At 36.6% G+C, this 27,968-nt stretch overlaps 1 protein-coding gene across 2 annotated transcripts in view; it reads right to left on the minus strand.

The window, feature by feature from the left end:
• Positions 1-1,467: 1,467 nt before the first annotated feature.
• Positions 1,468-27,968, minus strand: part of LOC138701721 (uncharacterized) — a 384,144-nt gene continuing 357,643 nt past the window's right edge. The window contains exons 5-10 of one of the 2 annotated variants that reach the window (XM_069828923.1): positions 6,968-7,127; positions 5,847-6,003; positions 5,497-5,746; positions 5,109-5,231; positions 4,690-4,887; positions 1,468-4,407 (exon numbers count right to left, since the gene is read on the minus strand). In XM_069828923.1, the coding sequence (XP_069685024.1) occupies positions 5,649-5,746; positions 5,847-6,003; positions 6,968-7,099 (387 nt within the window). In that variant the 5' untranslated portion in view covers positions 7,100-7,127 and the 3' untranslated portion in view covers positions 1,468-4,407; positions 4,690-4,887; positions 5,109-5,231; positions 5,497-5,648. Of the gene's footprint in view, positions 4,408-4,689; positions 4,888-5,108; positions 5,235-5,496; positions 5,747-5,846; positions 6,004-6,967; positions 7,128-27,968 lie in introns of both variants that reach the window. The other variant, XM_069828922.1, reaches the window with a different exon arrangement.

Below are 27,968 nucleotides of genomic sequence, written 5' to 3' on the forward strand. Positions count from 1 at the left end.
AATGCATTTATTAGAATGTGTAACATTGATGACCAAAATGTTTCATAATGACTTAGAAAATCTGCTGTCACAGAATGATGTAAGAAAGCAATTTAATGAGCTTGATTCATAATAGTGTTAATTTTGATTTTCTTTCATACTCTAAGTATGACTGCAAAAATGATTTTTTTCTCACTCAATGCAAGACTCAGACAATTGAATGAAGATATGTCTTCTGATGTAAAAAAAAGAAAACAAAAACCATCTGCACCAATAAACTGCTAACATAAAATAGCGTAAATATAATATGAAATTATATTACATAAGACTCCAGTTTATTGATGCAGAACTTCTTTCATTTTCTTTTCTTCCTTTTTGTTGTCACCACTTGACAGTTTTTCATTCATTCTCCGTAATCTTGCATGAATCTGCACTCTTGTGAACAATGAAAGCAAATATCTTTTACAATCAGAATTACAAGTAGATGCAAGGAAATCAAACAAACTTCATCCTGAATGAGGCTAGTAAATCTCTGTACTGCATCAGGCTTAGAAATCTGGTTTCCGAAGTTATTATCAAACTTATGTGTCGCCTGACGCATTACATTTATTCTTGTTGTCAAATACGTCCGTTTCCAATATGATGCATAGTGTCTTGGGGATTGGCAAAAATTAGGCCTACATTCCGTGTTTTACGGGTTTCAATGTGGACGCAAAATCGGTATGCACATATAGTGAGGATCACGTAAGTTCAGTTCCCAAACAGCAAATATTTCCGCCTTGTCAGTGTTGCCAACTGTTACCAGATATCACCACATGTAGTAAAATCACGATCCTATGTACTGAATGACTTCTTTACTCACCGTACTTTACCTTAATGTTGGAAGGTTATTCTAAATAGTTTCAATAATAATGAGAAATGTATTGCTATGTTCTATTCTTTTATTCCTTTACATTATTATTAGTATTAGCATTAATAGGTTACTAGACGTAAATATACAACAAAGTATAGTATATAATATTCAAGAATCAAATCTGTTCCAAGACCAATTAAATTATTGTCACTTCACTTCAAAGATTCCAGCGTACATATACTGTACTTCCTAAAGGTAGATAAATTAATAACCAATTGACTTTTGGTTGGAATTCGAATGAACTTCTGATTATCTTTTGAAATTAGTAAGGAAATGGATAATACAACTAGGCTAAAACTGAAATAATAATAAATCAACTCACAAAAATAATTTTGGTCCTTAAAAGCCATAAGTAATTTCACTTCTAGATACCTTTTTAAAGATTTCATTTGTTTGTAAATTGCTTAATAATGTTACACTTACACTTATTATTTCTGCAACTCCACGTCTGTCATTGAAAAAATGTATGATACATAACTGTGAAGTCTCTTTTTGGCTCTTGTGTCCTAAATTTAAATAAGAAAAAACAAATGATTCAAGAAATGTGAGCTGGTGAAAATTAAATACTCAATTCATAAAATAATTACTACCAAAAGAATATTTTATTAATTCTATAAAAAAGATGGATTACACAGAACAGATGGCCAGAAATCATATTTATACACAACATACAGCATGAAACGATCATCAAAAAATGCTTTTTGTACACAATAACATCTTTCAAACGAAGTGAAATAGCCAATAAGTTCAATAAATATTATGCTAATAAGTAATAACTATAATTAATAATTATCTACAAGCTGTAAAAGGGAATAAAATAGTATATTGTTGAAATTAGGGGGTAGGGTTTATTACGTGTATTTATAATTTTAATTACTTTTTCTACATTTAATTATATTTTAATTTCTATTAGATTAGTTGGTGGTGTGGGTGTTAGTTTTATCTGTGTACGTCAGACTATTAAGAAAAAACTGAAAGAAATATTAAATCTACAATCTACTTTATATAACAATATTTAATCAAGAACTGAATATTACTATTAATTTAATAACATAAGACCCAAAACATCTCCAAGTCCAGACAATACACATGCTGATTTTCTTAAATATGTTGGCAAACAAGCAAACTCACTACTTTTATCTTGTAATCTCATCTAAAATACAATATCTGTCTGGAGAAAATCTATCATAACATCAATTTTGAAAAGCAATTATTCAACTAATATCTTTTCGAGTTATCGACAGATACCACTTACCAGTATGATAGCCAAAATTATGGAAGAGATGATTTCATAGATTGAATTGGTTCCTGGAATCTAGTAACTAACTTTCATGTTATTGAGTTGACTTAAGAAAATTACATTCAACAAATGGACAGATTTTAAATTTTAGTCAAGATATTAAAGATATTTTAAACAGAAAACAAAACACCTTAGCAATTTTAATTTATTTTCAAGGATCATATGGTTCTGTAAATATAAATCACTTAAGAAATTGCAAACTTAGGGTGTCCATGATAAAGTGTTACACTGGGTCAGTGACTTGATTATTTGATTCATTGTCACAAATATGTAAATAGAGACAGATTCATCTGGGCTTCCCACATTGTTGTTATCAGGAATACATTTTCCAATATTAATGTCGATGGTCTAACTAAAGAAATAGATCTTATGATAATCTCATCATTTGCAGATAATATGGTTGTCTAGAACAAAAAATCACAGTCCACAAATATTAATAAACTGAGCCAAAACCCCAACAGACTTTTTGACTCTACTTGGAGAACTCAAACTTGCTCAATCAAGGGAAACTTTACTAATAAAACACAATCCCAAGTTATTTCAAAATGAATAGTATATAAGTTAACTTTAACTGATGATGTTAAGAAATGTGATACTTCTCCAGACATTTTAAAAATCATTAGAAACGATAAATGATCTGGTCAGTGAGTGACTACATACAGTATTTTTTATAGATGGATCCTGTTTACCAAGCCATAGATGTAGTGGTGTTGTAGTACAATACCAGTATATTCCCTTTTACAGGGAATTATATTCAAACACTTGTTTGCCCCATTTTAACCGTGACAACGCTTTTTAGTTTTTTAAACTTTCTGGTTATTGTATTGTGTTTGTGTTTAGTGAAAGATTTTAGATAAGGGCGCAAATAGCCATAGTAGCTGACGCGCCCTTTTTAAACGCCACTAACTAACTAACTAACTTCAAACACTGACTAATTTTGATAGTGAAAATTCAGATACACTTTTAAGCTTACAAAATCTCCAGTATCAACTTCATAAATCTGAGAAGGCTGTCATACTATCAGATTCAAAATCAGATATTCTTGCTGCAGTATTGGACGTAACAGCATGAAATCTCAATATTTTACAGTGTTTTAATATTTTAAGCAAAATGGTCGAATTACATCGACGACTGGTACTTCCGTGGATCCATGAACTTTATGGAGTGGGAGGTAATGAGGTAGTTGAAAGGTAGCAAAATTACTGTAAGGTTATCTATACCTGCATCTTACCACACTGTTAAAAGAATAACAAGATCAGAACATGACAATGTGGTAACAAAAATCGGAATGATTCTAAAGCAAATGAAAAAATTGCAATAGGCCATCCGGCATCTGCTCCACGATGGAGGAAAATCCTCAGAAGAAACCAACTAATCAGACCAAATGGGGGATCCAAACTACCCTCGAGTGCAGCTCTGTATTTGCAGGCCAACGAGTCTACCGACTAAGCTACATTGGTGGCTCCACTAAAAATATGAAGTACATGGCACTCAGATTATTAAATTAACAAACCTAAACAATTATTCATCAGTTAAGCTATAAAATATAATACATAGCAAGCAAGTTAATTCAATTTAAAAGTATAAACAATTCAATCAGTTGAAATATACAGAAATTGATAATAAATATCATGCAAATTACTTCACATTACAAGCATAAACAATTCATCACTTGTGGTATACAGCCTACTGTACAATTTATAGCACATACAATTCATCAGTTAAGCTATAGGCCTACAGTCTACTATTGAATTTACAGCATATATAATTCATCAATTAAGCGAAACAAAAATATAGTACAATACATAGTAAAAATAATACACCTAATTTAATAACTGAACTTCTATGAAAATCTACAGTGGCAGTACTCATATTATCACAGGCCATGATTGTTTCAAATATTTACAAAGAACTGATATTTCAGAATCTCCCCATGCCATTTCTGAAATCTCAATGAAGATATGGATCATTGTCTTGACTGTTTAACTTTACACAGCTTTCAATCATCTGGTTAAATATTGGAGTGCAAGATAACAAATGACATCAACTGCTGAACACTTGGTATCAATCAACCAACAACTTCATTAGATTAAAGGGGGAAAAAAAACTGAAAGAATTAATTGTATATAGACACAACACATAAGACAAGGCCGCTTCAGAACAGTAATTGGCAAGGCTCTGTTGTTTTAGGATTCTTATGTAGATTCAGTTTCACCTGAAAGAAAAAAGTAGCATCTATAAGTATGCCTAATTATGAGAAATAAGAGAAACGGTTGCAATAGTAGTAGTAGTAGTAGTAGTAGTAGTAGTAGTAGTAGTAGTAGTAGTAGTAGTAGTAGTAGTAGTAGTAGTAGTAATGATGATAATAATAATAATAATAATAATAATAACTGCAAAGTATGGAAATTAATATTGAAATATAATATCAAAAGGTGATTTCACACCATCAACTGTTATCATTTAGTACAACAAATCTATTATATTCAGTTGCAATCACCAGTAGCTGTTCTTTCCTCCATTTTGTTGTTGGCTGATTTTTCACAAGTCTGCTATGATATGCAGCACTATCCATGACAATAACGCATTGCCCTAATGTTCTCAAGTCAACAACTGTGTTTGCACCCACTTCTCAACTACAGGGCACTATGGTAGTCCTGACTTTTCTTTCAATTGCATGAAAAAATTAAATCAGCACCTGCAATAAAAATTATACCTGGGCATATAATTACGTCACATGAATTCACAGCATTTAAATAAAGAAAATAAAACATAACATAACATAACATGACATGAGATCCTCTTTGGTGAAAGGCTTTCCCACGTTTTTATTTAGTCACCAATTTTTATATTTTTGTACCCTGATTAAAAAAATTACTCTTGCCAAATTTATGTAAAATATAAATCAATATAACTTACCGAGTATAAATCCACCTTTCGTTCCGGCATCTAATCTTCCACCCTCATTTGTTGGTCTATGAATAACACCATTCATGTCACTGGAAACTTCACCTGGTTTATTTCATGAATAAGTGGGTGATCCTACTTAAAAAAACAGAGAGAGAAAAGCAATTCACATTGACACTCTAAGAGAGACAAACATTTTTAAGACAGGAAAACCGTTTAAGAATTTTATAACTAACCTCTAGTTATAATATGAAACTATTAATTGCAAAACATGTTGTTCCCACCTGAATTCATTACTAGTAGCCTATATTAATTGCAATTTCATATTCCACATAAGTGTTAACCTATTTGTTAGTAAAAAATTCAATCACTCAATGTCTCACAATACATTGAAATTTACCATTCATAAAAATCCAAGTCTCATCCAAGAATACTACGGGTTTAGGGTTCTCACGCTCCACATTTCTTATATATTCTCTTAAAAACGAATAACATCACTTTCTCGTACATGTGTATAAGGATCCCCTTTGCTCCATAGAAATTTCATCTCTTTCAAAATTTTTTCACCGATGATAAGGATACTCTAAATAAATATGTTTCATAATCATCATTCATATGTTCCAGAACTTTTGCTGCTGTTAGTACTTCCCCTGTAACAGTAAATGAAAATTATGCCATATTTTTATACATATGACTAATATCAGAATTACATTGCATAAATCAACACAATAATTCCTGTAACTTCCCTACCTTTATGTAACTTGTCATAAATAAATCTCGCAATTGCATCTTTCGTAAAGTCATCAGCATCAGTCACTGGATGTTTACGTAGTCTATGTTTTCCTGGTGTCACAAGTGGGGTCCCCTTCTGTGAATTTATCACATTCGTGGCTGTAGTAAAGCCAAGCTGTAATAACAAACAATAACATAACACTTCTAAAAATTGTTATATCATAAAATTCATGCATGATACCAACATTTGCAGCTATATGAATAGAAAATGATCAACATGTTAGGTTGGATCTATGATAGGTTTAAGTAGGCTAATATTTAGGTAATTCTCCAGAAAAGCTACATCAAAGAAGGCATAATTTTATTTTGTTTAATTGATTTCTGTGATATTTACATAGTGATGAACACGTGGTTTTAGTGCACAGCCACAAACACATTCAGCACAAAAATCCTTTGACACTTACCTGTATATTCTAATGCATTGTTGCAGTCCCTCCCTCAAACTTGTTACTAATTACCAATATAACATGCGAGAGGTCCATGACGAAGAGAAATGGTTAGTTTCCCAGTAGTGCGTCCTCGTCCTCTCGAGTGTTATATCTTAACAAGTACTTTGGGTGGGGTAGCTTTTCTGAAGAAACACCATATTTAATATTACTTAGACCAGTCATGAATAAATTATTCAGCCAGAGTCAACGTTCCTATGCTTTATAGAGTATGTTATATAGTTATTATATAAAACTGAATTATTTTTAAGCACCATAACAGGCCAACATTCATGTAATATTTGCTGCAATATCAAGTTAATAATTACAATATGACTTGTATTTTCTTCGGCCGATGTGGCATGTAAATTGTGATCTGAACGGTTAATTTAATACTAAAAGAGAAAACTGGAAATTTACTTTCGTGCTGTTTGATTATTTGTTCGTCTAATTTGTAAATGTATTTAAGCTATCACCTACTGCAGTATTACAGTATCTTAAATGTATTTAGTTTGGCAATATGAAAATCACTGACTTGATTAAACATCTAGGCCTAACTTAAAAATTTGTTTTGTTTGACCACAATCATGAAATTATTAGTGCAAACTCCTAAAACTGAATACCACTTTGAAATGTATGCTTAAGAATACTTACTCCTAATAATTTTCCTATTCTGGTTGTAATTGCTGTCTCCGTTAGCATAATTCCTTCTTCATTATCTTCTTTCTTCAACTCATTATACACGTGAACTACAGATTTCTGAAGCGTACTCTGAATGCCACACATTTTCTTCCTTGGAGGAGTCACTGCAACACTATTTCATTTTTTTGACATAGTAATAAAAATCTAAACACGAAAGAAATTCATTAAAATTTGAAATAATATTTCTATCCATTACCCACGTGCATTATCACGCCCAAGTATATTATATTTATTCGTAGTTATCTGACTATTCTTGAATTATAACCACAACGCAACACATAAAATAACTATTATGTATTAATATTAATACTAATATTAATACTAATATTAATTAATTACTAATAAGTTCGAATTTCACTATCTTCCAGTAACCGGCTGAGAAATCTAGTACAATTTTAATTTCATGGAACTCCAGTACCGGCAAATATTGTCGATATTTGCCTCAGCTGCCAACATACCAGTTACAAAATCACTACCATTTATAGTATTTGTCAGTATCGAAATTCGAAACGAAGTTGGCAAAAGAAAATTCAACCTTCAAACTAGAAAATCACCATAATCCACTAGCATTTGTAGTAATGGGGGAAAAATGGTTAGGTTTCACCCTTAGGGTATCAAGTTACCTGGTCTTCCCTATACAGTATACTGGGTGTTCATTTCAAAGTGTGTCATGACGTCACTGTTGTTGGGTCACCGATTTGAAGCGAGTTTCAGTTTATATGTTAGAGAAGTTGCCTATTATTTAAGGCGTTCTTCAATCTGAACTTGAGAACGTGTACGGTATAACTTGAACGTCGTAGCAACAGATGGCGGTCTGTACGGTCTGTGTGCTACCATAACCTCTTTCGAACTGTGTTTTGCGCCGGCAAGTCGTACGCAGGGTATTTGTTATCATCGGTTGCGTACGGTAACATTCCACAACACAAATCAAATGATCCGTGTCCATGTTGACCGTCGAAGTTAATGTCAACAAATACGTAAGTAATCGTCTTAACCCTCTCCCCATATCCCGACAGTACGTATTTCCAAACAGTTCACATTCCTGCCACTACCGGCGTTACCGTACGTATCGGCACGTACTCTTCAGAATGAACGCCGTACTTGCTAGCCAACTTCTCTGCCTCTTAGATTATACACCTGAGCTGCGGAAGTGTAGGAAGATTGAATTCTCTAGGCTCATCAGCTAGCCACATGACGGCATACAGCGAGCCAAGACACATTTTGAACTGAACACCCAGTATAATACAATGATTGTTTTTAGACGAATGGCCTTGAATCATGATCAAACAAGAACAACAGTCCGTGGTAAAGGTTCAATATGTATACGCAGTAGAAAACATGGTAATTTCATAGAAACGGTGTACTAAATTGTGGATAAGGCTATAAACGAGTGGTTTTGTGTGGGATGGCACGTTGTGGCTGATGTCATAATAATATGTAGCAGAAATATAAATAAATAGGCCTACTGTATTTTTTTCAATATCGGATAAGAGTAAGCGACACTAGCGCACGAAAATTTCAGGTGATACCTTTGAATTAGTCGAGAAATTATCCAACAGATCTAACGAAGTAATGTATTCGCTATATCCAAACCTAATTCGGATTGATATTTGTATTTATTGGGGGGCTACCGCCCGTCCCACACTCCCCACTTGTATACTGCAGCTCCGAAACCCCCATGGCGCTTAATAAAAAATAAAAAAAAAACAGCATTCAAACCAATTGAGGGGTTTGCCGGAAAAAGGGCGTATACGTCAATATGGTGAATTGAGGTACAGGCAACCTAAGATTTTAAAACGCACCTGAATAAAATTTTATACAGATAGTGAACAAAATTATACATTAAATTAAAAATCTTAACGAGTATAAATGTTTTGTAGTATTTAGGCAATTTATATTATTAAATTTCCTTATATTTGTACCATATAAAACTTCGGTCTATACACCCTTTATCCATATAATGATTTGCTTAGGGGATTTAATGTAGATTTCAGATTTAAATTTCACACGGAATTGAAACAAAAATACATTTTATGACATTTATTATCTACTTCTAAAGTAATTTACATTATTTCAGATATACTGAGTAGACATTAAGTACACAAAGCAACGTCTCTGAATATAACAGAAAAAGAAAATCTCCATTTTGTGTCAACATAAATAAATAAAATTTATTCTTTGTATAATCCTAATAACAATAAGCCGAAAAATTTGAATATTGTAACAAATCTCTTTATAGAAATATAAAATATTTCCGTCTGAATCTATGAGTTTCATAAGTTTGTTTACTCTTAAAGCAAGGACAATAATGAACATAAAAAGTAGTCAAAGGAAACAACTGGACTGACTAAATTGAACTATATACAGGGACATCATTTTATTTTTACTTCAATTTTTATTGTATCTGAGTTTTTGAATGTACTTCACTCCCACACTTTCTACTAATGAAGTTCCAACTGTCCACACAGAATCAAGGCCGCATATGGTAAACAGTACTGAGTTAGTGAGTATAGTACGTTCCAGAAATATGTTCGCGTTTTCCAGTGACGAAAGAGCTTTCAATATTGAATCATATTTTCGCACAGGTACTGTCCGTTTGCCTACGTCGCATCCCAATTTCCCCCACCTGCTTCTGCTCGTCCCTCTATAAAAGCTGGGCTGTCTTAGCTCTTTTCTGAAAACATTATTTTCTGTTAGGAATTGGACGTTTATGTAATATTATACAACTGTTTAACATAACTTAAATAAAAGGGCTTCGTTAAGTAATTAACTGTCACGTGATTTCCCCCCTTTCTACGATCCTGCGGCATAACCCATGGACAGACAGTAGATAGCATGTCTGAGCAATTTTATCTGTGCGGGTAGGGCAGAAGTGAAGACTGAATTTACAGTACGGAAGGTACTCTTTTATAGAGTAGGTACAGAATTATTTCAACATGAGTTACTAGTACGAAGGACGAAACTGGCAATTTGAATTAGATGCAATACTCTATACTGCGATAATATGCACAAAAGAACTGAAGCCTGTATCGAAATGAACGGCCACCATTTTCAAAAATATGTTTAAATATCCATATTATGATTATTTTTCAATTTAACTTCTTTCTCTATATTGCTGTAGACAGTATAATATTCACTGCATAATGAATACATTCGCATGGATAACTCAGTTCGTGAGTAAAAACACTTATTCTTAATACAGTATTGTATTTTGATTAAACAAAATCCTAATGAAAATTATCGAACTCAAAATCGTGATATTTCCTAGTTTACGTAAATGGATGAACTACTTTTCTTCCCTCCTATTCCTAATAGAGTGATTTGTTTGTGTTTTACGTCAGTATCATCGAACTACGGTCGTGGAAGGGGATAGCAAACTGTGTTTCCGGTTCTCTACAGGTATAGCCAGGTTAATATTAAAAATGTTAGTAAAAATAAAATGATGTCCCTGTATAAGCATTACTACTTGGTATGCAATCATATAATCAATTATCATTCACGGCAAAATCAAATGTTTACAATAAAAATGTTTCAAGCGCGATTCAAGCCCGAGCGCAACAGTGCATTGAAGCAGAAGGAGGTACCTTTGAAAATGTGCGAAAACATCGACCCCGACTTCTAGAATATTAGGTATGTATGCATACGTGAATATAAACTTTAAATTTCTCCGTTATATGCCTCTAAATGGGAGTTATTACAATGGACTCGCAGAAGTTTTTGTGAAATCAAAGAGCCATATCTCCGTAACCGTTCGAAAACGGACCAATATTCATATGAGCTTTTTGACTCAGAACGACTTCAGAATTCACACCCTAAATTTTTTACCTTTCCTCGTGAATCACCCTGTATATATAGTCAGAACCATGTAATTTTTGTTTTATCATTCATCCTTCATTTTATATGTCCATGTCATATACATTTAGTTTTAAATATTTTAATATGTAATCAACATGTATCTTAGCCATAATGTTTCCACACAAAGTATTCATATTCTTGTATTGTTACGTGTTCTGAAGACGGCAGTTTATGTCGAAAACGTTTAACACTGTTAATGTAATATTTTGCTAATTATAGCACTGTGATTTTGATAAGCAATTTGACGGACATATCTAAACAATTATTGATGTATTTAATGTTTTCGGGCTCATAGAACTGTTGCAGTATGAAGATTACACACCCGAATTTTGTTACAAACTATGCGGTCGGTAAATTCTGATACAGACTTCGCAGATCTACGAGTCATAAGATTACCCTGTCTTCCCAAGAAGCCGTGATGAGAATCACTGTTGCCAACATATCGCTCTACAATCTCGCTAACTTTTCAACAAAAAGTAGCTAAATCTCTACAAAGTTTGTTAAAAAATCTCCAGAAATGTCGCTAAAAATTAATAATAAATATCACTAAATAATAATAAGAAAAACATACGTACATATGCGGAGAAAAACATCATTTCCTGTCATCATCATCTTATGCCGAGTCTGGTTGTGTTGTTGACGGCTGTGATGTTGAGGTGGAAGGTGTGGGAACAGCTGATTGTGAAAACACTGCACTTGATCCAATCATTGACACTACACTTTCTGGCAAATAAAGTGTGGAAATTTTCGTCCAAGCGTTTGACCACAATTTTTTTGTGAAAAATAACACTTTTTAAATCTTATATATTAAAATTTAATAAAACCAACAAAAACTACTGCCTCATTTGCTTCACACGAACTGTAGGCTCAAAATTTCAAAACTCAATTGTCTCGGGTCGGTTCGGAGCGGAAAATCTACGCGTTGCGAGAAAGTAGCAAGAATTAGCTGGCGCTACCGAGGCCGACGGCGGTATGGAATAAAGATAAATGCCAACAAGACGAAGACCATGGCCATAGGAAGAAATGTAAAAAAAGGTAAACTTCCGAATTCTAAATGAGGCAGTACAGTAAGTTGACAGCTTCAAATACTTGGGGTGTACTATAAGGAGTACAATAGGTGCTGCCAAGAACTCAAAAGGAGTACAGCAATGGTAAAGGGATTTTTAATAGAAAAAAGAGATGTTCTGCGGATCTCTGGAGAAAGAACTAACAAAGAGGAGTGCTTTGTGTGGATTGTAGCATTGTATAGAACAAAAACATGGGCATTACGACGAAGTGAAGAGAAGCGACTAGAAGCATTTGAAATGTGAGTTTGGAGAAGGATGGAGCATGTCAAATGTACAGTCACAATAAGAAACGAAGCTGTGCTGGAAAGAGTGGATGAAGAAAGAATGATGCTGAAACTGAGCAGAAAGAGGAAAAGGAATTGGTTGAGAAGAAACTGCCTCCTGAAGGATGCACTGGAAGGAATGGTGAACGGGAGAAGAGTTCGGGGCAGAAGAAAATACAAGATGTTAAACGACATGAAGATATATGGATCAAATGAGGAGACAAAGAGGATGGCAGAAAATAGGAAAGACTGGAGAATGCTGGGTTTGCAGTGAAAGACAGACCTGCCCATGTGCAGAACACTATGAATGAACGAATTATTTTTCTTTATTATTAGGTTTAAAGAGATAGACAAATGAGTTACAATTCGTAAAGTGCTCACATTTAAATATAGGTACAGCAGTGGTCGGAATTACTTGACTCGCGTGTCAACCCCACATTACGTCAACAGGGCGGAGGGGTAAGACATGATCTCCATCCCATTAGTAATCACTTGCTCAATCAATGTTATGCAGTTTGGGTATACTCTCCCTCCTATCTTCCCCTTTGCTGTGTATGCGGGCTGCACTGTATATGACGTAATCTTCGCTGACCACTGGTTTATAATAACCATCGAAGTCATAAAATTTCACACACAACAGTTATCTGATCGTATTCAGTTAAAATAAAGTTAATCTTCAGGTTCTATACATGTTTTGACGCTATTTCCACCTAATTTTCGGTAACAAATTCTGTACTTGTAGCCTACATTCTAATAAAATTGTCTTGTATTTCTAAATTTTAAATAAATATATGGGGATATTGTTACATGACAAATATATTTCATAGTCAGGTCCACACTTCACTTTTCATCCAATAAAATTAAACATTTCACAATATTCTATCATATATTACTCTTTCATTTAACATAATTTAATTATTTTTTATTTTATTACTTGCCACAACATTAGCAATTTTCTGCGAATTAGTAATAAAATTATGAATTAAAGTGATTCATGAATTTATACCAATCAATTGTTTGTCACTAATGAATATTCCATAATTAAGCTATCAGTCATATTTGTCAGTTTATTCTGCACGACACAACAAATTCACGAAGAAAATCCTCCGAAATTAGCGTCTATAATTATTAGTTAATTGTGATGAAATTTAAAGTCAATTTACAAAAGACAAAACAGTGGTAAGCTTCTAACAAAGCAATGCTGATATAAGAACTAGCTATTTTTCACTTTATCACAACTCTCACTTCGAACTGTAACAAACTAAAATTAAGTCAAACTACAGGGATTTGTGTGTGTCGCGTGTGTAAAGAATGACAAATGTTTCCATATCAATCATTCGTAATAATAAATATCTCACAATGCCGGCTGTTTCTATGGAAACTTCAAGACAAACGTAAGCTGAGGTGTGATGTTCATGAAAGACAATCAAGCAAGATCGCTAATTTCATGTTATAGAAGGTGAGTTACCACTCATCCCACTCAACTCTCTCCATGGGGCTACATTAGAGTTCCTCACATTATTAAATTCTAGTTACGATCGGGTATCGGTAAACCACCGCCGCCATCTTGACTTAGACCACGCGGCCTACTCCGGTCCAACATTCTTCACCTTCCTAAACTACATTTAGGCTGATACTTCCAGTACTGCATTCGGAAGGCTATGACTGTCCAGTCTCTATCCATTACTTTTAAATTTGAAGGATCCACGCAAAAAACATGCTAATTCACTAATCTTAAATTTTACAGGGTAGCTTTTCCAATTCACTGCGGGCTGAAGCAGGGAGATGCATTGTCACCTTTACTTTTTAACTTTGCTCTAGAATATGCCATTAGGAAAGTTCAGGATAACACAAAGGGTTTGGAATTGAACGGGTTACATCAGCTTCTTGTCTATGCGGATGACGTGAATATGTTAGGAGAAAATCCACAAACGATTAGGGAAAACACGGAAATTCTACTTGAAGCAAGTAAAGCGATAGGTTAGGAAGTAAATCCCGAAAAGACTAAGTATATGATTATGTCTCGTGACCAGAGTATTGTACGAAATGGAAATATAAAAATTGGAGATTTATCCTTCGAAGAGGTGGAAAAAAATTCAAATATCTTGGAGCAACAGTAACAAATATAAATGACACTCAGGAGGAAATTAAACGCAGAATAAATATGGGAAATGCTTGTTATTATTCGGCTGAGAAACTTTTGTCATCTAGTCTGCTGTCAAAAAATCTGAAAGTTAGAATTTATAAAACAGTTATATTACCGGCTGTTCTATATGGTTGTGAAGCTTGGACTCTCACTTTGAGAGAGTAACAGAGATTAAGGGTGTTTGAGAATAAGGTTCTTAGGAAAATATTTGGGGCTAAGAGGGATGAAGTTACAGGAGAATGGACAAAGTTACACAACGCAGAGTTGCACGCATTGTATTCTTCACCTGACATAATTAGGAACATTAAATCCAGACGCTTGAGATGGGCAGGGCATGTAGCACGTATGGGCGAATCAAGAAATGCATATAGAGTGTTAGTTGGGAGGCCGACGGGAAAAAGACCTTTGGAGAGGCCGAGAAGTAGATGGGAAGATAATATTAAAATGGATTTGAGGGAGGTGGGATATGACGGTAGAGACTGGATTAATCTTGCTCAGGATAGGGACCAATGGCGGGCTTATGTGAGGGCGGCAATGAACCTCCGGGTTCCTTAAAAGCCAATAAGTAAGTAAGTAAGCATTTCTTAACATTAATACACTGACAAGGACATCATTGGTTGTACTTAGAGATGTATTTCAGACCTGGCTGGTCCAGGCAGCGTCAAGATATATTTTTCGAGGAGAGTTGGCACCAGGACACATTTTTTTCATCCTATTTTTTTTTTCTTTTGCCAAAAGTTGTGTTTTATTCACAGTTAAACATTTTCACAGTGAAATGTACTCCGCAGACCCAACAACCTAGATTTGATTCCATATATTTTCGTCTTACATTACGTAAGTATTCCTGCGTAAATGGTAGCCTGAAATTAATAAATATTAAGAAAATCAATATAAAATAAAATAATAAATATTCTCGTAAATATCGCAAAAATAACAATAAATACTATAAGAATACAATCAATTTTGTCTATACAGTAATAAAAATGTAAAGTAAACCTGCACTAAAAAAGATTAATAAAAAATTGTTGGTGGTGGTGACGACATAAACAACAACTACCAATACTACTGAAATTCCAGAACCAGGGCACATTTTGCTTACAAATACATCACTCGTTCTGCTCTGCCCCAGGCGGGCGCAGTGGTGTCTCGACGCTCGTCCAATACCAAGACGATAAATATTTCCAAATCAAAAAATGCAGCAATGGTGACAAGAACTTGATAAAAATAAAAAAGCCTTCCGTATATATTTATACAGTTATGATATTTTTGGACTATAGTCAATCACGTGTTCACATCTAGGCACTTGAATTCAAATCTCTACAAGAATTCCTACTAAGTCAACATATAACCATTACCTACCTAATGGAACAAACACAACACGGAACAGATGCATTATAGGACCCACCCCGAGTATTCCATAGTATCGATTATATATTATATAGTTTCGATTATTATATCAAGTATGCCATCTTAACAACACTAAAGCATACTACAAACATGTATCATTTAATAAAACCAACAACAATGAAATTAAGCGCATATTAGTCACCTTTCTTATACAATATATTGTATTTTATTCAAAATAAAGTTAATGAAACAAACCAAAGCTAAATTTAAAACATTTTACCACAAATTTAATATGGTCCACGTAAAATACTAATTTTACTCCATTTACGCTGCATTTTTAGCCCTGAGAAAACACTAGTCTTTCTAAAAACATATTTTCCCTGGACCAAAAAATGTAAATAAAAAATTGTTTTAAAAATTATTTTCCCTGGATCAAAAAAAAATAAATAAAAAATTGTTTTAAAAATTATCATTTTACCATGGACCTCAGTGGAGATGTTCCGTTTCATTTTCTCCATTATCCAAGTGATTTCACAAAGTACTAGGATACGGTGTTTCTTTGTTTATCATTTACTACCTTGCAATTTCCGAAGACATCTCCTCATGAGTGCATCTCGTTTACTTTTATATTTCTTCAAACTCATTCCGGAATTACATGTTTCACAGAACATTTGGCTCTTAAATAAACCACAATCATATAAAAAACATGGAACATATTTATATTCATGCATAAACCAAGTAAAAAGGTTCGCTTTATAATTCCATAATTTCAAATTCTAGGTTACATTTTATGCCAACAGGAAGAATTTGATCCACTTCTTTTTGATATTTAACTACAGCATTCGAAATTGCTTCCATGATTAAAATCAAACTAATTACAACAATATTCGTTGGTTGCCAACATAATAAAAACGATATATATCGATAATTTAATTGATCGAAACACTACTTCCGTTGACATTTTTCTCTGGCTTTGCATATTCTTATATTTAGGGTGGGTCCTGTAATGCATCTGTTCCCACAACACTACTAGACACTTATTTTACAGAATAAAAGACTGGTTAAATAATAAGTTGCCCTAATATGATTCCAGAGTTATTTTAAGCGCGTAGAACTTGCAGCCCAAATAAAATAACATATTTAGTTCAAACTCTACAAGATTGAGGTGTCTTTATTTCTAGTCGCTATTTTCACTATTTCTGGTAGGTGTAATTTCTTTCTTCGATCTTCTGCAACAGCAAAGAGGGAGCTGTCGAAACAGCAACAACAGAGATCTTGTGTTTCGAGACAGCAACGACCATATGTTCCACTTCGAGTCAGTAAAGAGAGATATTTCAATTCAAGTCACCAACGACAAAGATGATTCAATTAACTTCAAATGAACAATGACATACGTTTCTATTCGAGATAATGACAACACATGTTTCAATTCAATTCCAGTCAGCGGCGAAACCTTTGCGCCAAACAGCGTTTCTCCAGTTGCCAGAGATAGCGGTGTCGCATTTGCCAGACGCAGCAGTGTCAGAGTTGGCAGAGGCAGCGGTGTCGGTGTTCCCGGAGGCAGTGTCATCGGTGTCGTCAGAGGCAGCTGTTTACGTTTTTCTAGAGGCATCTGTTTCGGTATTCCTAGTGGCAGCTCTTTCGGTACTCCAAGAGGCAGCTTTTTCGGTATTGCTAGCTGCAGCTGTCCGGTATTGCTAACTGCAGCTGTTTCGGTATTACTAGCTGCAGCTGTCCGGTATTGCTAGCTGCAGCTTTTTCGGTACTGCTAGCTGCAGCTGTCCGGTATTGCTAGCTGCAGCTGTCCGGTATTGCTAGCTGCAGCTGTCCGGTATTGCTAGCTGCAGCTGTCCGGTATTGCTAGCTGCAGCTGTCCGGTATTGCTAGCTGCAGCTTTTTCGGTATTGCTAGCTCCAGCTGTTTCGGTATTGCTAGCTGCAGCTTTTTCGGTATTGCTAGGGGCAGCTGTTTCGGTATTACCAGAGGCAAAGGAATCGGCGGTACCAGATGCTACGGTGCAGCTGTTGCCTGAAGCGGCAATGTAAAAGTTGAGAGATGCGCCGAAGTAGCACTTCAGAGAAGTAACAGTTCAGAGATGCTGCGGAGTAAATCTTGAGAGAATGGGCGGAGTAACAGTTCAGAGATGCGGCAAACAGATATTTGAGAGAAGGGCCGAGGAACAGTTCAGAAGTGCTGCGGAGTAAGAGTTAAGAGATGTGATGGAGTATCACTTTAGCGTAAGAGGCTCAGTAAAAGTTCAGAGATACGGCGGAGTATCTCTTCAGAGAAGGGGCTTCGAAACACTTCAGAGATAAGAGGGAGAAACAGTTCAGAGAAGCGGCGGAGTAAAATCTGCGAAAAGAGGCGCAGTAACAGTTCAGAGATGCGGCGGAGTTTAAGCTGTGAGAAGCGGCGGAGTAACAGTTGAGATTTAGGGCGGAGTAACACCTGTGAGAAGTGGCGGGTGACAGTTGAGAGATGCGGCGGTGTAAAAGCCGAGCGAAGCGGAAGACTAACAGTTGAAATATGCGGCGGAGTAACTGTTGCGACATGCGGCGGTGTAAATGCTGTGACAAACGGCAGTGAAACATTTGAGACTTGGTGCGGAGTAAAACCTGTGAGAAGCGGCGGAGTAACAGTTGAGACATGCGGAGGTGTAAAAGCTGTGAGAAGTAGCAGAGTAACAGTTGAGACATGTGGCGGTGTAAAAGCTGTGAGAAGCAGCGGAGTAAGAGTTCAGACATGTGGCGGTGTAAAAGCTGTGAGAAGCGGCGGAGTAACATTTGAGACATGTGGCGGTGTAAAAGCTGTGAGAAGCAGCGGAGTAAGAGTTCAGACATGTGGCGGTGTAAAAGCTGTGAGAAGCTGCGGAGTAAAAGTTGAGACATGTGGCGGTGTAAATGCTGTTAGAAGCAGCGGAGTAAGAGTTCAGACATGTGGCGGTGTAAAAGCTGTGAGAAGCTGCGGAGTAACATTTGAGACATGTGGCGGTGTAAAAGCTGTGAGATGGAGCGGAATAACAGTTGAGACATGTGGCGGTGTAAAACCTGTGAGAAGCAGCGGAGTAACAGTTGAGACATGCGGCGGAATAAAACCTGTGAGAAGCAGCGGACTAACAGTTGAGATATGTGGCGGTGTAAAAGCTGTGAGGAGCGGCGGAGTAACAGTTGAAACATGTGGCGGTGTAAAAGCTGTGAGAAGCGGGGGAGTAACAGTTGAGACATGCGGCGGAGTAAAAGCTGTGAGCAGCAGCGGAGTAACAGTTGAGACATGTGGCGGTGTAAAAGCTGTGAGGAGCGGCGGAGTAACAGTTGAGACATGTGGCGGTGTAAAAGCTGTGAGAAGCGGCGGAGTAACAGTTGAGACATGTGGCGGTGTAAAAGCTGTGAGGAGCGGCGGAGTAACAGTTGAGACATGTGGCGGTGTGAAAGCTGTGAGGAGCGGCGGAGTAAAAGTTGAGACATGTGGCGGTGTAAAAGCTGTGAGAAGCGGCGGAGTAACAGTTGAGACATGCGGCGGAATAAAACCTGTGAGAAGCAGCGGAGTAACAGTTGAGATATGTGGCGGTGTAAAAGCTGTGAGGAGCGGCAGAGTAACAGTTGATACATAGGGCGGTGTAAAACCTGTGAGAAGCGGCGTAGTAACATTTGAGACATGTGGCGGTGTAAAAGCTGTTAGAAGCGGCGGAGTAACAGTTGAGACATGTGGCGGTGTAAAAGCTGTGAGAAGCGGCGGAGTAACAGTTGAGACATGCGGCGGAATAAAACCTGTGAGAAGCAGCGGAGTAACAGTTGAGACATGCGGCGGAGTAAAAGCTGTGAGAAGCGGCGGAGTAACAGTTGATACATAGGGCGGTGTAAAACCTGTGAGAAGCGGCGTAGTAACATTTGAGACATGTGGCGGTGTAAAAGCTGTGAGAAGCGGCGGAGTAACAGTTGAGACATCCGGCGGAGTATAACATGTGAGAAGCAGCGGAGTAACATTTGAGACATGTGGCGGTGTAAAAGCTGTGAGAAGCAGCGGAGTAAGAGTTCAGACATATGGCGGTGTAAAAGCTGTGACAAGCTGCGGAGTAACATTTGAGACATGCGGCGGAGTAAAACCTGTGAGAAGCGGCAGAGTAACAGTTGAGACATGCGGCGGAGTAAAACCTGTGAGAAACTGCGGAGTAACAGTTGAGACATGCGGCGGAGTAAAACCTGTGGGAAGCGCGGATTAACAGTTGATACATAGGGCGGTGTAAAAGCTGTGAGAAGCTGCAGAGTAACAGTTGAGACATGCGGCGGAGTAAAACCTGTGAGAAACGGCGAAGTAGCAGTTGATACATAGGGCGGAGTAAAACCTGTGACATGCGGCGGAGTAAAACCTGTGAGAAACGGCGGATTAACAGTTGATACATAGGCCGGTGTAAAAGCTGTGAGAAGCGGCAGAGTAACAGTTGATACATAGGGCGGTGTAAAAGCTGTGAAAAGCGGCAGAGTAACAGTTGAAACATGCGGCGGAGTAAAACCTGTGAGAAGCGGCTGAGTAAAACCTGTGAGAAGCGGTGGATTCACAGTTGATACATAGGGCGGAGTAAAAACTGTGAGAAGCGGCAGAGTAACAGTTGAGACATACGGCGGAGTAAAACCTGTGAGAAGCGGCGGAGTAACAGTTGAGACGTACGGTGGAGTAAAACCTGTGAGAAGCGGCGGAGTAACAGTTGATACATAGGGCGGTGTGAAAGCTGTGAGAAGCGGCGGAATAACAGTTGAGATATAGGGAGGTGTGAAAGCTGTGAGCAGCGGCGGAGTAAGAGTTGATACATGGGGATGTGTAAAAGCTGTGCGAATCGGCAGAGTAACAGTTGAGACATGCGGCGGAGTAAAACCAGTGCGAAACGGCGGATTAACAGTTGATACATAGGCCGGTGTAAAAGCTGTGAGAAGCTGCTGAGTAACAGTTGATACATAGGGCGGTGTAAAAGCTGTGAAAAGCGGCAGAGTAACAGTTGAGACATGCGGCGGAGTAAAACCTGTGAGAAGCGGCGGAGTAACAGTTCAGAGAATCGGCGGTGTATCAGATTCAATTAACGAGTAATTGGCAAAATTAAAGTTCGCTATGAATTAATAATGTATTGTGTCTTAAACGAAATTATGCAATGACTTTAATAAAATACTTATGTAATTAATTTAAATATTTATTTAACAAGTATAGTGTTTAAAGCTTCTTCTTGTTCCTCAATTCGAGTTCCACTTAGAAAGCGTTCCAAAAGCGTCCAGTCCAGTTTCCATCCCATAGCAGATGCTCAACTAGCGCATGAGCATAAGATCCTACAGGAACTGTAATTGAAGTGATCCATGAAGCGCTTGTTGGAACGAACATGTTGTTTCTCAATGGCAGGGCGATCTTTTTCGTAGTATAATGCAGTATTCCGCTATAATCGTCAGTCATTTGTGATGTACAACTTGAGCAAGAGTCTCATTGTGTACTGTAATTCTTCAGCAATTGGAGAAACAGCATCAACTTGAAATACTTGAGGTGTACTATAAGCAGTAACTGGTGAGTACTGCATATTGTTTATGTTCACTTAAAATGATTGAAACATAATTAAACTTTTTGCCCGATTATTAGCACATAAAAAATAAATATTTTCCCGATTTTAGCACCTAAACATCCTAGCCCTACTGATAACGAATAGGAGGACACCATGGTCAAGTAGACAGTAGGACACAAATCCATCTTAAAAGTCAACAAATACAAAATTCAATACAAGGACATAAGGCCAGTATTGTTAATAAGTAACTTGTATTCTCCTAGTGGAAATCAAACCCAAATCTGCTGAAATTTTTAGTTAGAAACTTTGCAGCTTTAATCAAGGACGGAGGTCACTTTTCATAATAAGTCTTCAAATTTTAATCACAGACATATTCCGATTTTGCAGGAACTCTACTCCGTTTTGTAACACGTAGCTTAATACTTGAAAGTCATTAATTATAATGAAGGGTAGAGTTTTCATTTAATTCCGAAGCGTAATCTGTTTCGTGGTTGTAGGTAAATTAGACCTTATAATAATTTTCGTCTTTATATCCAGCGGAGAAACCATAAACTCCCCGCCCCAAGCCTGGCTGCGGTGATTAACGATACTGACCTTTGAAAACATACAAACTTTATACATCCCATTCTAATTACACATGTTTTGAGCATGGTCAGTTCCACAGCTTAAATGAGTTCTCGGGAGAGCAACGAAATCAATGCTGGCACACACTTCACACAGACTAAGAATCATTCTTGCTTAAGCATGCCACAATTGCGTGTATCACATACTGTTCATGAAATGCAAAATAAATTTATAACGATAGCAACTATTGAAACATTATTAGAATTGCAAATCAAGATTTCAGGTATAACTCCCTGTAAAGTTGATTTGAACAAATTCGAGGGAAAAATTGTGAATGCTTTAGTTACAAATATTTTGTCTCGAAAATTTTAATGCACTAGTTTACGAAATTAATGACTTACGAGTGGTCTGAATCACCCATTGTTTTTCGTACGTTTTCTCATTGAAAGAGTAGGAGTTAATAAAAATGTTTCCTGTGAAAGTTGTTTGTTTTGAAGAGCTCTATCAAATGGTGCCATATTTGACCACAACTCCCATTTGAAATTTTAAAGTAATACGCCACTGACCCTACTTCCTGTTAAGGCTGATTAATGAAGTCAAGCTCAAGTGAAAGTTCACATGTGCTTTAGTTTAAACATTTCTGTCCCGAAAATTTTAATGCACTAGTTTCCGAAATAAATTGCTGTTACGGGTGGTCTGAATCACCAGTATATTATTTTTTTTTAGTTACAATGTAGAGCACTTTATATATACTTAATTTCATTTATGATGTTTACATCCAAGTTTAGAGAATTCATAGCCCATATTAAATTGATATAAATAGTTCATGATAGCCCACAATATAAATAATTTCAATATGCATACACGAATTTGGCGTTAACATCGTGCAGCAACTATGTTAGAAGAGAGAGAGAGAGAGAGAGAGAGAGAGAGAGAGAGAGAGAGAGAGAGAGAGAGAGATATTCCCTCACCAACATGGCGACGCGCGAACCCAGTGACACGATATTTTAACATTCGGTGTTTACTCTATTTTAGGATAGCGCTCAATAGACCAAAGCCACAATACTAAGGCCCGGTTGCAGAAACACCGATCAAAATATGATTGGCAATCAAGGTGGGTTTGATTGGCCATCAGTTCTATTTCTGTTGCAGAAAAGTCAATCAGTGTTTGATCGAAGATCAGTCTTCCATCAGATTTGATCAACAGATTTTTGCTGGTTAAGTCACTGATCATAGATCAAGTAGGCTATTTATGTTGTTCTGTTTATAGTGCAGATACTGTAATGTATATAGTAAATAGTTTTAGCGTAACAATATTGTTTTCGACATAATGGATTCTTCTGATGAAGAAATTTTAGAATGAAAAAAATATTAAGAAGAAAGCGTTTCCAGTGATAGACATGAATTGTTTCTATGTATAATGACAGAGAATTTGAGCAAAGATTTAGGTTAAGTAAGGATTCGTGTGTTTTGTTACTTTCAAAAATTCTTTTCTGTGAATAGCCTATACAGGCAATATGTAGTCTACACCATCATTGAAATTCTGGAATGTTGTAGCCCGTTGGCGGAGTTCTATATATGACAAACAATATTTTTAATGAGTCGGTTACGAGCTCCATTTCTAAACAGAGAGATGGGAAATGGAATTATTCTGGGTTATGGAGGCTATGCATATTCCAATTTCTTGTCGACTCCCCTAGCAAATCCCACAACAGAAGCCCCCTCACGGTTTTTTTTTTGTTTGCTTCATTTTTTTCTCACTATATTGTAGTCTTTATAGAAATACAGGGACATCATTTTATTTTTACTTCAATTTTTATTGTACCTGAGTTTTTGAATGTACTTCACTCCCACCCCTTCTACTAAGGAAGTTCCAACTCCACAAAGAACCAAGACCGCAGATAGTAAGCAGTACTGAGTTACTGAGTATAGTACGTTCCAGAAATATGTTCGCGTTTTCCAGTGACGAAAGAACTTTCAATATTGAATCATATTTTCGCACAGGTACTGTCCGTTTGCCTACGTCGCATCCCGATTTCCCCCACCTGCTTCTGCTCGCCCCTCTGTAATAGCTGGGTTGTCTTAGCTCTTTTCTGAAAACATTAATTTCTCTTAGGAATTGGAAGTTTACGTAATGTTATACAGCTGTTTAATTCAACTTAAATATAAGGGCCTCGTTAAGTAATTAACTGTCACGTGATTTCCTCCCTTTCTACAATCCTGCGGCAAAACCACTTGGACGGACAGTAGATAGCATGTCTGAGTAATTTTATATTTTCGGGTCGGGCAGAAGTGAAGATTGAATTTACAGTACGTAGAGTAGGTACAGAATTATTTCAACATGAGTTACTAGTACGAAGGACGAAACTGGCAATTGGAATTAGATGCAATAGTCTATAGTGCGATAATATGCACAAAAGAACTGAAGCCTGTATCGAAATGAACGGCCACCAGTTTCAAAATTGTGTTTAAATATTCATATTATGATTATTTTTCAATTTAACTTCTTTCTCTATATTGTACGCTAATGTGCTGTAGACAGTATAATATACACTGCATAATGAATACGTTCGCATGGATAACTCACTTCGTGAGTAAAAACAGTTATTCTTAATACAATACTGTACTTTGATTAAAGAAAAACCTAATGAAAATTATCAAACTCAAAATCGCGATATTTCCTAGTTTACGTAAATGGATGAACTACTTTTCTTCCTTCCTATACCTAGTAGAGTGATTTGTGTTTTACGCCAGTATCATCGAACTCCAGTCTTGGAGGGGGGAGCAAGCGGTGTTTCCGGTTCTCTAAAGGTATAGACAGGTTAATATTAAAAATGTTAGTAAAAATAAAATGATGTCCCTGTAGAATCTGCCTGTTTCCTTTCTACAAAAAGCAACAAAACAGCAAAACATTCACTTGAACATTCACTTGTTTTCCTGTCACCGCCCACTTGATGCATTCGTTTCGCGACTTTTAAAGAGCATCAATTGGCTGTGGTTGCTAAATAGCGCTGTTGTCAAATGTATTTCTTTCTCAAATCAGCAATTAGTAAATTGAGACAAGTTGATTGGAGATTCACGTTTGTGCAACGCAATGAACAATCAAATAAATCAGACATCAACTGATTGGCGATCAGGGACTGATTTGATTTGCGTTTCTCCAACCGGGCCTGTTGTTGCGGGACGAGGGGGTGTGGCCTTGTTGCCATGGTAACCATAGCTGAGTGAAACACTAACAGGAGAAAAATCGTGCTCACTTCACCAGCGCAGGACTTTAACGTATCGGAGTCTTGTTGCTACGGTAACCATAGCAAGCGTAATAGAAAGTCGCAATGCAAGAAGTGGATTCACCGGCGCTATGTTCGTTAATTCTTCAGCGCGGCGCGATTTTTGAACGTACATTAAACATAAATATCATAAAATCAGTCGCATTGTGATGTATAGTAAAAGTAAAGTGAATTTTTTTATTTTTTTAAATTATACGGTGAAGTTGTGCTTCACTTGGTTCACCTGAAAAGCCGCCTCTGAACCACGGTCAGGAGTGTTTTACGGAGAGAAGTAGCTAATCTACCTCAACATCTTCAGCCGGCGTAATCGAAGCTAGTACGTCAATATGTACACATAAATATTGATGGCATGGAACTGAATGAAAGAAAGAATACATAAGATGAAATAGAGAATATCCTCTTGTTCTCCGAACATCACCAGAAACTCATTTAGGCAGCCACAGACCGGCACTTCGTAAACCAAAGAAGTCATATACTCGTATACATTAATGAGTTGGGTTAGGATTTATTTGACCTAAGAACTGTGGAAGTTTGGAATTATGCCCTAAAAATACCAAAATATGACATAAAACTTGGAAACAAGACGCAAAACAAATTAAATATTGCCCAAAACCACTTATAAAACTTTTCATTCACCTGAATAATTATTCAAATTAACTTTACAGGGAGTTACTCCTGAAAGCTTAATTTGCATAATACACGTCACTGTACGTAACAGAAAACCACAATTTAAAGTCACACAGAGTTAGTGTGCACTCAAATGTTGGTTGCCTGACGGTTGTCAGCCCACTTTGAGGTCTGTGGATATAGAGGGAAAAATTGGATCGGTGTCGGGTAGAGTTCCCGGTTAGCTCAGTGGGAGAGCGCTGGTACGTTTAACCAAAGGTCCCGGGTTCGATACCCGGCCCCGGAACAATTTTTCCCTCGGAATTATTTAATTATGTAATAGTTCAATGTTGTCGCGTTTTAAGGTAAACTCTTGTGGGGAACAAATAAATTGCAAACTAGTATATATTTAAAAAATAATGGGATAATATGAGTTTTCAAGACGGCTTTTGTTATTAATTTATTTCAGTATTAAACACGGGTTTTCTACAATAAAATAATCGCTTCAATTTCGATCTTGAATTTAATAAGTGCAATAATGTAACCTTATCTTAGCTGTCTCTACTTAATAATCCGTGGCGCTACAGCCCGCGAAGGGCCTTGACCGACCAGCCGGCTGCTGGCCTCACGCCCACATGCCGAAGCAGAGGTGTACATCATCCAACCAGAATGGAGGTATCGTGTGGTTAGCACGACGATCCCCCCGGCCGTTATAGCTGGTATTCGCAACCGGATTTCGCTACATATCGTAGCTCCTGAAGTGCATCACGATGCTGGGTGGACACCGGTCCCATACACTGGCCGAAATGTTATGAGAAACATTTTTCCCCCATGAGGACTCGAACCAGCGCGCATTCCGTAACGCGAGTCCTAGGCGGGATGCCTTGGACCGCGACGCCACGGCGCGGGACAGCTGTCTCTACTTAAGCCCTAATTATCACAGACAAATATATAGCTATTTATGGCTTAAAACAAAATTATAGCGCCAGTGTAATCAGTTCTACACATGAGCAAATAGTGGGCCTTTGAAGTTCATGTTTTTTTTCAATTTAGGCCTAGTTTGTCGTTTGCTTAGATTAATACCACATATGTAATTGAGTAATATCAATGTGCTAAACTTTTATAAAGTTTGAAATAACTAGCGATTAAAATACAATAAATGTATACATTCATAAACTATTATTTATTTCACACTATGTTGGAGCAAGATTTCTAAAAAAAAATAGTCCCACAAGATCGGTACCGTACTTCTATAAAAAAAATCTTTGAATTGAACAATGGTATTATTCACAAAGTGTGTTTCTAAATTCTGACATTGGCAAAGGGTATTCTTCCGTTTCTTATTTTAATATTAAGTGGTAGGCCTACATATAATGAAAAATACAGTACCACCAGTTGGTAATGCAACATAATTTTTAATAAACAATGACGTCATTCCTAAATCACTTCCCTGTAAAATCGCATTCAAGGTATATAGAGTGTACACTCAGTTTAGTGTATACAACCTGCTTTAAACCACTACTTTCTGTTTCAGTGCTAACATCTAGCTTTCTCTTTTTTGGGGATAAAACCTCTATTCTACCCAGAGCTCGTTTCCTAATTTCTCTTTTAATTTTTTTCTGGTATTTCTATCATTTACCTGTTCTGACGTGTTAAAGATTACGGGTTGATCATCATTGGCTGGCTGCAGAGATTGGGGTGATACAAATAAGGATGGAATTGCCGTGGCTTTCAGTTGCTTTCTTGCTTTTGTCCCATGAAGTTCTGCTCTCAAGTCCCTCACGTAATTCTCTTCTTGAAAATGGACACTGCACACTCTTGCTTGTTTCACATTAACGAAGTCTTTACGTTTGCGAGCATTAACCCTTGCCGCACAGAGCGTTTTGTCTTTAGGAAAAGCGTGATAAATTACATCAGTGCCTTGAGTTTTTTTATTATAATTCTGACGAACAGCAACAGCACAATTTGGCATGTTTATAAATATATCACATACATAACAACACAAAAAAGGCGCAACACCACAGTTTTTGTTACCTAGCCTCCAACAATAAAAACACACGCAATTACTCGGGAAACGAAATAAAAATATTAAATTCTAATTATTATAATATACAAATATTAACTCTACTATAGCTTCTACTTTAATAACAAGGATATATAGAGAACTAATGAAACATAGCCATCCATTTACGACATTTCTTCGTGTAACCTCTGCAAATTTAATACCATCACATGCCTCTCGTGGCTAACGCATGCTTCCACAGTGACGTCATGCGCACAAC

The sequence above is a fragment of the Periplaneta americana genome, chromosome 6 (genome assembly GCF_040183065.1).
Source record: "Periplaneta americana isolate PAMFEO1 chromosome 6, P.americana_PAMFEO1_priV1, whole genome shotgun sequence".
Taxonomy (NCBI): Eukaryota; Metazoa; Arthropoda; class Insecta; order Blattodea; family Blattidae; genus Periplaneta; species Periplaneta americana.